Source organism: Coenobita brevimanus, chromosome 71, assembly GCF_032717465.1.
Source record: "Coenobita brevimanus isolate Jiangsu-jjx chromosome 71, ASM3271746v2, whole genome shotgun sequence".
NCBI lineage: Eukaryota > Metazoa > Arthropoda > Malacostraca > Decapoda > Coenobitidae > Coenobita > Coenobita brevimanus.
In genome coordinates this window covers 33909061-33923612 of record NC_137024.1, presented here as the reverse complement: position 1 = coordinate 33923612, position 14552 = coordinate 33909061, and the positions used below count along the sequence as shown (strand labels likewise).

Here is a 14552-nt window from a genome sequence, read left to right as displayed (position 1 = left end):
ATGGACTACCCAAGGACTTGTGGAGACTTGCAAAGTTGGGTAACAAAATTTTCATTTTCACACCTCCAGCAACCCGGTTTCCCCTCTACCACAGCCTCATTCTGTCACAGTAAACTTTATACTACAACATACAGGTAGTTTGGAATCCGTATTTGTACAATAAGAGCTGAAAATAAGGCTAAAATTAACGGAGCGTACGGCCGACATGCAGCGCGGCGGCGGTCTTCCCGTCACTCAACAAACATTTCCATTTTCACAGCTAAAAACACTTATACTACATTTCAGTCATAGTACTTCCCAAAATACCACCGCGGCGCGCTTTTATTCTGCCTTACACCCGTCACTTTATTCTCGTTCCTGTCGGCTGCTCGCACTGACTCGGAAGAGCTAGAACTCGCCATAATGTCACTTTGAAAGCCTGCGGTAAACTGACGCTAAACAGGGAAAAACCGTGCGAAAAAAAGCTAGTGTGACAACTGGAGAAACAAGTGTTTCCTATTAGCATAAACTGCTTGTGAGAGGAGAGCGCAGATTTACAGTTCTAAGCAGTCAGCGCGCTGCCATAAATCACAGTCAACGGAGGTCAGTAATACAAAGGTCAAGTATGCTACTTGTAGCTAAAGGGTGGCGGTACTGATAGACAATACCAGCTGGAACATCATTGCCTGCGTTTATTCAAAGTTAACTCAAATTGCAAACGCGACGATCCGCCGTTATGTCCTTTTTGGCGATCGTTGCAAAAACGACGATCCGCATTTAAAGGGTTAAATTCTGAATTGTACTCTCTGCTAGGTCCTCATATTCGTATCGTTCCCATGTGTTTGATCTGGGTGGCATGTACAAATTGGCTACAATTACTTTCCCTTCAGATGTGTTGATCTCTACTGCAATCAGTTATTCCCTCCTGTTTATGTACCACTTTCACACCTGCAATCCTATTACTTTGTAAAAAAATGTGTTCTTCTCTTCTTCTGATCTTCCCTCATTTTTTAATTTTGCTTCCTCCCTCTTCTCTTTCAGTAATTCCAGTTCCTCTTGTGTTAGGCATCTTTTTATCCATACATTTTTGAACTCTTCTTTTTCCATAAGATTCTTTGCACTTTTTAGTATCTCCTCCACAGTGTTTACGCTCTACCAGTCTATTGTGAGTTTCCATTTCAACCAGTTCTTGGTAGAAATCATTATCTTGCTTTCTACCTTTATCCCTTTTCTTTTCCAAATTTGCTTTACTAAAGTATGTGGCCATTTTGCAATACTAAAAGCACAGAGTACTTACATTCCCTGGGGCAGTTGTAGTCTAAACAAACAATCAGCTGACTGAGCGCATTCTTTCGCTACTTGGTTCTCTTTTCTGTTTGAACAAGTCTTGTTTAAACTTTTGATTTTTTTTTTTTTTAATAATAAAAAACCATTTAGTCTAACCTGGTACAGAGCTTGACTCATATAAAGATACTAATTTAGGTAATGCCACTGGCCGTGCTGGCTCGGTATGGAGCGCTGTCGGCCCATGTCTGCACTCCTTGGTGCCTACCGTGTGTGTGTGTGTGTGTGTATTTACCTATTTGTAGTATACAGGAATTGAGCAATGCTCGTGTTGTCCTGTCTCCATATCCACATTTATCAAGGCTACCTTTACACACATGAATGTTTTTCTTATGCACCACCTCTTTGTCTAAGTCGTTCCAAATATTTAAGTATTTACCTAATATACCTAACTGTGATATACACAAAAATGTACTATGCTCGTGGGTTTCCGTCACTGTTTCTCAATAAGTCGAATTTAACTTTAAACTCGTTTAAGTTTTTAGACTGGACGATCTTTTTGTCCAGGCTATTCCATAAGTCTATACTTCTGTAAGGAAAGCTATATTTCTTGATATCCTTCAAGCAGCTTGACTTTTTCAATTTCATTCCATGTCCTCTTGTTGCTCTCTTATCCCATACAAACAGATCTTCTTTGTCAATTTTATCTACTCCCACCATGGTCCTGAACACCGCAATCATGTCTCCCCTCTTTCTCCTTTCCCCTAACGAAGGCAAATCCAGTTTTTCCAGCCTCTCTCAGTATGACAGGTCTGTCAGGCTGGGGACCATCTTGGTTGCTGTTCTTTGTATTCTCTCAATCTTGTTTATATCTTTCTTTTTGTGTGGGGACCACACTACCGCTGCATATTCTAACCTGGGGCGGATCATGGCCACTATCAATTTTTTCATAATTTCCTCATCCATATAATGAAATGCTACTCTTATGTTAGTCAAGAGTTTATAAGTCTCTCCAACTATCTTGTTAATGTGCTTTTCTGGTGACAAACTATCTTGGACCAGCACTCCCAAATCTTTCTCTTCTCTCCTTTTTGTGATTAATTCATTACCCAAAAAATAATTCAGTGATGGTCTCCTGGTACTTTTACCCATTTCCAATATTTTACATTTCTTTACATTAAATTTCATTTCCCACGTCCGGCTCCAATTGTGTATCCTATCCAAATCCTCCTGCAGTATTTTACAATCCTCCTCAACCTCTATCTTCCTCAAGATCTTTACATCATCAGCAAACAGAGTTGCATAACTGTTCACTCCATCTACCATATCATTTACGTAAATCAGGAACATTACTGGCGCCAACACTGAGCCTTGAGGGACTCCACTTGTTACTTCCCTCCATCCAGACATCTTTTCCTTTATTACTGTCCTCATTGTGTGTGTGTGTGTGTGTGTGTGTGTGTGTGTGTGTGTGTGTGTGTGTGTGTGTGTGTGTTTAGCACATTTTTTGGTGAAAACGTGGGCATTACATGGAGGGAAATGCGTAAGGTTGGAGAGTTACATGAATGTTGCTTAGATTTAGATAAATCAGCACTGACAAAGGTAATCGTGTGCCAAAAATAGCACACTGAAGGTGGTGTCTGTCTGTCTAGAGCACACCACAAGTGCCATTGGGGATTGTAAACATAGTTTGTGGCAATTGCTTACCACCATAATAATAATCAGAAAAATATGGAAAACAAACTTTTAGATAAAAACTGAAATGATAAGGTCTTGCTGCTGCTTCAACTAAACTGTATATCTACCTCAGTGAGTCTATAGTTATGTGTAAGGCTAGTGACTAGCAAAGTGTTCGACGAGGTACTGTACATGCAGTCCTGTGCCCTGTAGTAGAATTAATATTCTTCTTTATATTTCCTTTGGCATCATCATCTCTTAACCATGCCTATGCATGGATGTAGTACTTTTTTTTTTTTTTTTTTTTTTTTTTTTTTTTTTAAATGCATGAAAGAATGGGCCAAAGGCCAGGAGCCAGCAAAATTGTTCCCTCCAAGAAAAAACAAAAGCAAGATAAGAGGGCCAAATTCAAGATCCGTTACGTGATGCCTGAACAAACTGCGTTTGAAAGACTGGAGAGCACAGGCAGCAGGAAGTACACACAGGGAGACAGTATGCATGAAGAACTGGGAGTAATGGTCAACTCCTGCCTTAGAGAGCTAGACAGAAAAGGGATTAGTTTGTTCCTAGGGAGGTGCTACACGCCTGCTGTAGTGATAGAGGGATCCAAGTAGACAGTTCTGAGGAGCAGTAACTAGTAAAGTAGCAGTAGAAACGAGATGATGATGCAACAGAGCTGAAAAGAGACAGAGGCTGAGGGGAGCCAGTATGAGGGGGAGAATTAATGAGATGAATAGCCTTTCATCCCACTTCGTTGAGAAAAGCTGTATGTGGGGAGCCTCCCCACACATGAGAGGCGTACTCTGCACAGGGGCGAATAAAACCTGTGTATAAAGTCAACAACTGAAAAAAAAAAAAAAAAGGCATGGAGTCAGCTTAGCACATCAAATCTCTTGGAAGCAGATTTTATATGAGAGGTAAAATGATCTTTCCAAGATAAATCCTGAGAGAATAAAACCTCAAGTATATTTAATGATGATGCAGGGTTGAGTTGGATATTGTTAAAAATAAGAGGATACTGCAGAAGATTTTGTTGGGATGAAAGATGTAAGAACTGAGTTTCTGATGCATTAAAAACAACAAGATTACTATTACCCCAGTCAGAGATATGGGCCAAGTCAGACATTAGGTGTGCCATAGATTCATCCCTTGTTTGTTGAAGTAGCTGCTGAGATGGATGTTGCAGGAAGTAAATGGAAAAGAGAAGGGTGGGTCATCAGTGTATGAGTGGATAGGGTTAAATGCAGAGCTTAGGTCACAGATGAATGGAGGGATGGAAGCTGGTGATGGGACAGAGCCCTTAGGAATGCCACTATAGATAGCATTAGGAGAAAAACGATGGCCGTCTACAACAGCAGCTATAGAACGACCAGACAGGAAGCTAGAGATGAAGGAACACGACAGTAGGTATATATATATTTAGTGGGTGTACACTGTTGTACAAGGGAAAAATTTTGGCTGGCATTTGGAGTGCGTGGTACTAATTAGGATGCCTCTCAGGTTCTGCGTATTCATTATCGTGCAATTCTATTAGGACGCACCATGTTCGGTACCAATTATACATGATAACCAAAGGATCAGTGTACTTTGCTAGGGTAGAATTACAACATAATGGAGGTTAAATATGCCTTTAATTGCCCCTTCAAAATAGGTGATCTCTGAAGCTGGGGGGAAAAAAAAAAAATCCTACATCTAGGTAACTGTAATCACTTTGTGAAAGACTATGGTGACAAGGTTAGAAACAGACAGCTATAACCTCTCCAGTCTAATGCTGTATTAAAATTTTTTCTAACTAATCTTACATGATTTTACTAAGTTAAGGAGGAGAATCCAGATATGAAGTATTGTACTGTAATTACAGCAATGGACACCATTTCTAACCCCATGGCAATAAAAGATTTTTCCTAGATAATAAATGTGTGTGGAGGTAGCAAGAATAACTAAGAAAATATGGCGGTGGAGTTGATCATGACTCAATCTGATTCAGTAAGTGTCATCTATAGATGGACTGACACTGACCATGAGATTCTTCTATAGTAGTACCCAGGTATTCATGATGCAGATGGGGCTGACTGCATTTTTAAACAATCACCCTGATTTTATAAACATAATGGATGGATAGACACTCACCATAAAGTTCTGCTGTAGTGGTGCCCAAGTGTACATGGTGGGTATGGGGTTAACTGCATTGATGGTCTTGATAGGGACAATAAGTGGCTCAGAGGCAGAGGACGTGACGTGGGTGCGCCGCATGACCGCCTGATGGGGAGGTGCCTCCACTGAGCACACCCACACTGGCCCTACACCAACAACATTCTGGTCTTCATGGTCTAGCAATTCTGATGGTGACAACACACACATACAGTAATTAGTCTTTATTTCAAGCTGTTTACTTGTTGATGAATTACTGATCTAAATGCTTCACTTAAGCCGTTCCTGGTTGACACTTAGTTTATAGTTAACTATCCTGGTGGGGCAGGTGGGCAGTATAGCATATAAATCCTCCCTGTAACCTGGGCAACAATTTCTACCATTTTCTATGGGTTCCTACAGACTGATGACCTGGCAGATCAAGCGTGATTCTTGAATACCCAAGGGTAAATAAATGTACTAATACTAAACCTTGAGTGATGTGCTTCAAAGTGAGTGTAAGTACATACTCAACCACCAACGGGTTAAAGTACCATTTGGCTTGCACACATCCAAGACCTTAGGTTAAGACTAACTGTACAGTATATATACTGTACTACTCATATCAAACAAACTAAAATACAGTTAGTCCTTGCTGTAAACCGCCTTTATTGACACTGCATTTGCTATTATTTGCTTCAATTCAAAGACACTGTTTTAGTTTATTTTTGCTATCAACAGACAATTCCATGCAGCTTATGAAAGCCCTCTTGTAGTGAGGAGGTTAACAAAAGTTATATGCAACCCCTTCAGTTCAAAAAATCAAAGCTGAACAAAATAATTTGGTTGTAGCAAGAATTTTTAAGGAATTCACCACTGTCATGGAGTTTATGTCCACAGATTACATAAATCCTGCCTATTAAAGTCCCACTCCTATCTCTAATGCTGATCTGCTTATTCTCCAAGTAGTAGCAGTAGTAGTAGTAGTAGTAGTAGTTGTTCCCTAAACAGTCTGACCGAACAGCCCTGTCCCTAAGGAAGGCTACGGCTGAGACCGGGCTTTGCCACAGAGCTCTCAAGAAGTGTATGTTGTGTTGTTGGCCTAGGTGATTATGTGCAATGAAGTCTTCCATAAAGTGCTTAACCCCTTAACCGCGGGGAGTCACTTTCGTGATGCTCAAGCGCAATGGATCATACCGCGGGGCGTCACTTTTGCGATTCTGTGTTATTTTGAATTCTCCCGGGCTTTCAAGTGTTGGCTTGTATCATCTATCAGTACTGCCGGCGTCCAACAATAGTCAGCACCGCTATTGTCACCTGTACTCCCATCCACCGTTGACAATTTAGCTATTAATCCCCGTTCTTGACTCCCCTCCCTACCTCCCCTCCATTACCCTCTCCTCTCACCTGCCCAGCCGCACTGCGCTAAGCATATCTTCCCCGGAATTTTCCACTGATTTCATCCATTGAAATAAGTCCTATGCCCTATTCTTATGCAAAATAATATATACAAAAAAGAAATAAGGTAATTGATAGTGCCATACACCTAGAACTGGCTAATTATCACCTGACAACACCTCACATGCACTCGTTCGCTAATTTCCCCTTGAAATATGCCGTATAATCTATTCTCGTAATAAAAATATATATATGAAGGAAAGGGAGAAGCCTAAGTGATATTTACATTCACGTGGAACTACCTAATTTATTATGTTTTGTCTAGATTTCCTGCCAATCATTTCATAGCGTATATATTAGCAACTGTCACCATGCTGACATTGGCAGCCATTCACTGCCCCTAGGCAGGAGCATTCAGTTTACTGTCGTCTTTCAAGGTGACACCACGTCGGATTCGCGCCCGTCCAATTCCGCCGCTTTTTAGCCCCATGTAAAGGGCCCTGTGACCTCTACCCCTTCTAAACCTCGTGTGGAAAGGGGTAAAGGGCTAAGTGACTGCTGTGGAACGTGAACTGCCTAATTTATCAATGATAATGATGGACAGTGACTACGATCTTTCTGGTGACTCTAAAACAGTGCAAGTGGAAATGTAAATAATGCATTAACAGCATGTGAAAGCAATGAATGTAAATATAAATGAACAGTGGAAAATAGTTTCATACGTTACTGCAAGTGACAGTGCATAACATAGTGTAAATAAAATAGAAATGTAAATATTGTAAATAAAATAGAGAATGTAAATAGAAATATAAATGAGTAGTAATATAAGAATACGAGTATATATATTAGTAGTAATGAAAGTGTAAGTTTCACTCCAGCATGTATGAATATGTTGTGGGATGGATGTGGATGTGGTTGAGAAGATTAGCAGAAATACACTGAGGTGGCTTGGACATGTGAAAAGAACGGAGAATGAAAGACTGACTAAGACGGTGTATGTAGGTGAGGTGGAGGGACGGAGAGGGAGGGGTAGACCGAGGATGAGGTGGAGGGATGGAGTAGAGAGGTATATGAGGGAGGGGGGTGTGAGTTGGGGGGAGGGTAGTCAAATGGTGGGTGACAGAGCGACTTGGAGGCGTTTTGTCTGCGGCCACCCTTTGCGGGATTAGGGTGTCAGGCTATAGATAGATAGAGATAGACAGATGTATGAATACTATGAGTTATGAAAGTGAAAGTGAAAGTGACAGATTCGCTCTCAACGCTAGTATACAGGACGAGAAAGTGAATGCTACGTATTTTACTGAAAGAGAAACTGAATGCCTACAGTGACAATAAACAGCTATTACTGAAGGAAACTTATGGATAAAGAATGCAGATATATATATGTGATATATAGTAATAGGAATATAAAGTGTGAGTGTTTTTATGAATAATAAATGGCAGAATACCAGCGGGGAACGAGCGCAAGTGGGAAGATCGTATGCGTTCGTAATTTTCATTGCTTTCACTGTTTTTTTTTTGGAGTATGGATTCCAAACTATTTGAAAATCATAGAATAGTGTTTCTAGTGATAATATCAGGCTGTGGGAATCATATTACAGGGTGTCGGGAAGTGTAAAGTGGAGACTTCGTTACCCAACTTCAAAAGTCTCCACAAGTCCTACGGCACTCGACGAAGGTTCAACAAACATCCCAGGAGAAAGCTGAAGGTATGAGCCATATGCATATGTAATTATAATACTCTAGGACTAATAACTGATTTTTGGCAAATATTTTTAGAAAGTCTGTCGGAGCGCGAATATCCTAGCGGGACACACAAGTCGCACCAAAACAACCCCGCGGTTTAGTGGTTAATAATAGTACGGAGTGCTGTGTTGCATCCTGGACAGGCATCAGCGACGGAGTCATCCAGCCGCTTCTGATGACTTAGGAGGGCTGGATGATGCCCACATCTCAGCCTGGCCAGGTGGACCCTGTCCTCATGAGAGAAATAGGATTCAGAAGGGTGGATATCGGGAGGCCATGCATGCAGCTGTGCATTGTCTTTAAGTAACTGAGTGGAGCAGCGAGTGATGTGAGCATGGATATGCTTCTGGAAGCTGCTCTGAGGCGGGAGAGATGACAGTACAGGGTATTTGTGTATGATATCGTGTGCTGGGTATTGTTTTGATGTTCCTTGGTGTGCGTGTGTATGTGCTGCCATGTAGTGTAGTGGATGGTGTGGGTTTGTGGAGGCTGTGGCGAGAACTTGGGTGCCTATCATGTCGAGATGATCCTTGACTTTGAGGCAGTATGCGACATTCTGGAACATTCTGCATCGTGTAGCAATGAGCATGGAGCGTGAGCGAGGTGACAAACCTCCCCGCTCATTCAGTGTGGCCACCCTGGCCCACCCACGTAGGATTTAGTGAGTTTTATCGTGTCACCTCATCCCTCCCCGCTCGTCACATTCAATGTGGCTGTATCCTAAGAGATTGGGTGGTGCAAGGCATGATTTGGCCCCCTCCCTGGGTGAGGGACACCCCTCCCCAGGCCATCTCTCTACCTCCCTTTGCCCTATTGGATCAGGATGTCTTCTGTGTCCCCTCCCACCCAAACTACCCCCATACCTCCTCTACACTATATTGCCTGTGTTTGGCAAACATATGCCCTCCATTTCCCCCCCTCCTGATGCCCCCCCAAACTCTCTCCACCTCCCTATTCCCCCTTATTTCTCAAGGACATCTCACTCTCACTAATACAGTAGTGAAGTGACTATTTTTAATTTTTGACGGTCGATTGTGCAGTAACCAATAGACATATGAGTGAAATATGCATTTTCTGGTGTGTAAAATCAAGCTCTTAAAATCTGTAAGACCAAAATTTACATTGGTGCAATATTTTTTCTCTCCCAATACACTCGGGGTAAAAATTGTTATTTTTGACATTTTCTTAAGGCCAATATTGCAGTAACTAAGTCATATGAGAGTGAAACATAAATTTTGAGGTGTGTAAACACAAGCTCTTGAAACCTGTAAGAAAAATTTTACCTTGGTGAAAATTAACCCCTAGGATACGCAATTCAATTGACCAAATCGCTGTGAAAATCTGTATATGGAGCTGATTTTTCGACTCTTACAGAAGTAAAAAGTCTTATGTCCAAGGTTTAGAGCTTGAGTTTATACACTTTATGCAGCAAACCACAGCATTTTAGACCAACTGGTTCATGAACTATAGCCCGTCAAAGTTAAAAAAAAGTTACCCTTCCAGACAGGGTGACTCCAGCTTTCTATGTGCTCCCACCCAACCCTTTCCACATTCCTCCCCTCCCATGACCTTCCTCACCCACTCCCATCACCCCCTTCTCTTCCTCCCCTCCCCCTTACCCCCCTCCTCACTTCCTCCCTGCCCCCACCCTTCAAAATTTTCCAGTTCATTTTTTTTTTTAGTATGCAAAATAATTATGTCGGTGTTCCTCACTCACTAACAACACCCTTCCCCCCCAACACTTCTTCCCTTGCCCTGTCCCCTTCCCTCATAGGTGTGTAGCAAATCAAGTAGCTGTAAGAATTTCAAGGGAAAAAAAAAAAAAAGCTAAAGCATGCAAAACAATGATAATGGTGTAAGAGAAAGACAAACACACAAATACACAATTTACTATTATAAAAACAAACATTACTAACATTTACAGGAAACATTTAGGTATATACACGGAGATTCATAAATACATGAAAAACATACATTCTATGCTTCATGCATCAGTGTATGCAATTACACAAACAATAATCTGGTAATGAATGAAAACATGCGACATGAATAGTAACAATGACGTATAATACTCAAGGTGGGGGGGATGAGTTGTAGCTGGAAGGGGTGGGGGTGGGGCGGGGAAAGGCCTGAAGGGATGGTATGGGGATATGGAGATGGGAGACAGACACCACAAGACAAAGAGGACATGCAGAGAGGGAGTACAGGAGTGTGGAGGGTGGGTAGGGGGGTTATAACCCTCCCTAGGGAGACAGGGAGGGGGGGGAAAGGGGGGGAACCACAGTGGTGTGATGGAGAATGGTGCGGGAGGGGGAGGGAGGGAGCAGGAGGCAGTCAGCAGTGAGAGAGGGGGAGAGGGAACAATGGTATTGGGATAGAGGAAGGTAGCAAGAGGGAGGTGGGGGAATCCCCCCCCCACCATGGATAGGAGCCTGAATCCTCCCCCATCCCCACTCAGGACTTAGTTCTCATTGCTTTGCATCGATATATGTCACAATCGGGCCGAAGTAATAGGTGGAGACTAATAATAATAGTAACTACAACTATGTAACTGTCCTGTGGACAGTCAGCGGTCTCCACCTACTGTCTCTTAATGACCTTGACCCCATTGAGGAGATTTTGAATTTTTAAAATAAAACAAAATAAACTCTTGGGAATCCACGAAGTTTCATTTTCAGATTACTTGCTCAGGTCCTGAATAAACCTCCACTAGAACAACCACCTTTCTCATTAGCTCATAATACTGATATGACTCTTCTGCCACTGCATGCATAGGATTAGGATTTCTTTTCCATCAGTAATGGCCCATGCCAGGACACAACCTGGGCCCTTCAAACTCCTTTCGCAGCCTCCAGTTCCTCTGGAATCATCACGAGACTCTGAAGCCAGAATGGTAATAATACCAGTAAAAACAATATACTCCACCAATGTAATGGGTGGAGAATAATAATAGCAACTAGAACTCTGTAACTCTCCTGTAGACAGTCACTAGTCTCCACCTACTGTGTCTTACAATGACCTTGACCCATTGGGAAGATTTGGAATTTAACCCGCCCCATCCCAACGTTTTTGGACCTTTTTTTTTTTTTTGGCTCAAACATGCGCTTTTGGTGAGAAACATCGAAAATTCATAGAGAAATCGCTCACCTGAGGTTTAAAATACCGGATTTAGGTGCCAGAACTTCCTTACCTGACTGGGTTTTCTAACAGGCTGGCATCAAAGAAAACGAGTTCTATGGGAGGGTAACTATTTTATCCACTCATAAACAGTATTTATTTATTTACTTGGTACGAATTTATATGTAGTACAAGAGTATATTGGTTTTCAAACAGTAATATAGGCATTATAAGCATTGTTTCACTCACTAACTCATCACCATTCATGGCCTTTTTTTTCCCACATTACCTGATCATCATTTCTGGCTGTTTCTTCTTCTAAACTTTGTCCTCCACATTGTCATCGATTGGGGAATCACTCTGGCCCTGAATGTCTTTATTGGCCAGGTCACTGGTAACAGGTGAATTGCCGAGACAATGGCGTGCAGGGGGGGGGGAGGTTATGCGGTGTAAGGCATTGTTCCTGCTTGGCATCTTGTAGAGGAATAGAGGAAGGTGTCCCGTGTATACATGCCAAAAATCACTTGCGAAAATTGAAAATTGTGCAAATTAGGGACCTAGCAATGTTGCCACGTTAATTCACATCGCCGGGACGGCACGGGTTAAAAAACGAAAGGAACTCTTAACCTGCCCCATCCCGACCGATTTTCCACCACTGACTCCCCCCAATCCTGACCAATTTTGGAAAAAAAAATTTATGGCTCAAACCTCTGCTTTTGGTGAGAAACATCAAAAATTCATAGAGAAATCACTCACCTGAGGTTTAAAATACTGAATACAGGTAGTAGTACCCCTTACCTTACTGGGTTTTCTATCACGCTGGCTCCAAAGAAAATGAGTTCTATGGGAGGGTAACTATTCCACACCACTCATAAATGGTATTTACTTATTTATTTGGTCCGAATTTATATATCGTACGAGAGTACATTGGTTTTCACACAGTAATATAGGCAATATAAGCACTGTTTCACTCACCAAACACATCAACATACCTGACCTTTTTTTGCCACATTACCTGATCATCATTTCTGACTGTTTGTTCCTCTAATGCTATGTAAACTTCCTCCACATTGTCATCGATTGCGGAATCATCTGGCCCTGAATTTTGTACTGTGGCATGACATGTCTTTACTAGCCAGGTAACTGGTAACAGGTGAATTGCCGAGACAATGGCGTGCGGGGGGGGGTCATGCGGGGTAGAGCATTGTCCCTGCCTGGCATCTAGAGGAAGGTGTCCCGTGTATACATACCAAAAATCATGCGCGAAAATTGAAAAATGTGCAAATTAGGGACCTTGCAAGTGATGCATGTCTATATACGTCAACGTGACTGACAGTGACAAAACGTGTGGATGTACTGTATATATACGTCAACGGGATGCGGCAGGTTAAGAATCTTTCTGCCAAGTTTCATTTTCAGACTACTTGCTTAAGTCCCACGGAAACCTCCAGCAGACATGACCGCCTTATCTGATCCACTCATAATAGCAATATGGCTCATTCTGTCATTGCACGTAAAGGATTTGGATTTTCTATATTTCTATCAGCAATGGCCCATGCCAGGACACATAACCTGGGTCCTTCAGATTCCTTCCACAGCCTTCAGTTCTCCTGGAATCATCATGAGACTCTGAGGTTGTAATAATAATAATGATACCAATAAAAACAAGTCTCCACTCAAGTAATTGGTGGAGGCTAATAATAAGGAAGGACTATAATGAAGGAGCTCCTCCCCAATCCCTCTCTACTTGCACCCTTCTCAGTAGAATAAGACAGTCTGGATGTGTCATGGAGAAGAGGGAGGGTGACTGGCCGAGGAGGGTCACAGGTATAAATGTGACGGGAATAGTGCCAAGAGATAGAGTGAGGAAGACGCGAGAAGAAGTCCTCCACTAAGACCCCTGGGATCGGGGTTTGAGAGAGGAAGTGGCTCAAGACTGTGGCACATGGAAAGCTGTCATTATATGCAAAAACCTATACATGCAAGAAACATCATGGTCTTTAAATGCACTGCTTTGCTGAAGGTATGAGGGACCTTCTAAAATGGAGAGGCTAGGTATGTTTTTAATCAACCCCTTCACTAACTTTTCTCAAGCTAAATACCCTGGAGACAGCAGACAGGTATTAAGAATCTTCATCATCATCTTGACTTCTTTTTTCCTATACAAAGAATGGGTGAGGCAATTAGAATAACATTTAATTGCTGTACATGTCGTCACGCAGGTTTTTCTTTTCAAGAATACACCCCCAGTATCCCTGCTTGTCATACAAGGTGACTAAAAGGGTTGGCGGAGGGTTAGTGCCCCTCCCTGGAAAACAACTAACAAAAAAGACGAACAAGAAGCCTCGAACAAGGACTGACCAAAAGATGACGACCAAGGAATGGACAAAGGACATGGTAATTGCAACATGCAATGTAAGAGGTGCGAATGATGAGATGAAAGAGAGAGAGATTGTCCAGGTGTTTGAAAGTGCGAAAGTTGATGTATGTGGAGTAAATGAAACTAAATGAAGAGGTGAGAGTGTGAGAGAATGGGAGGATGGATGGGGTATATGTGCAGGAGTAGGTGAGAATGAGAGGACAAAAGAAGGAGTGTGTATAGTTGTGAGTTAAAGATGGAAGAAGAACATAAGTGAGTATGGATCAGTTGGGTCAAGGACTGTGTGGGTAAGATTAAAAGTTGGAATACAAATGTGGGGAATTGTGTAGGTGTATCCGCCAACACAAGAACGTGCAAGCATAGTGAGAGAAGAGTTCTGGACAAATGTGGAAGTGTGTATGGAAAAGTTTGGAAGGAATGAGAGTGTTTTTGATCGGTGATATGAATCGTAAAGTAGGGAATATTGTGCTGGGAGAGGGTTGGTGATAGCCAATACCTTCTTCAGGCACAAAATGATCCACAGGTATACATAGCGTGTGATGAGAAGGGTGGGTGGTGAACTGAATGAAAGGAAGGCAACGACTGATTATGTGTGAGTGGATGAAAGGATGCGAAGATGTGTAATGGATGCAAGAGCTTATAGAGGTTGGGGGAGTGGACTTTCTGACCACTACTTGGTCGTGGCCAGAATCAAGATCCAAATAAGATGGAAAAAATGAAGAAGGGAAAGATGGGAAGAAGGAGTATTTGCAAGGAGAGTGGAAAGGTTACAAGAGAATGAGAAAAAGGCAGAATATGAGGAGGAGGAACGATTGGGAAAATATGAATTGGAGCAGATGGG

The 14552-nt window shown here is 42.1% G+C and overlaps 1 protein-coding gene across 5 annotated transcripts in view; it reads right to left on the bottom strand.

Moving 5' to 3' along the window:
• Window positions 1-14552, bottom strand: part of E(z) (histone-lysine N-methyltransferase E(z)) — a 347474-nt gene that overhangs the window by 296252 nt on the left and 36670 nt on the right. For all 5 annotated transcript variants that reach the window (XM_080277920.1, XM_080277924.1, XM_080277921.1 and 2 more), the window contains exon 3: window positions 5071-5279. In XM_080277920.1, coding sequence (XP_080134046.1) covers window positions 5071-5279 — 209 coding nt within the window. The remainder of the gene's footprint in view (window positions 1-5070; window positions 5280-14552) is intronic.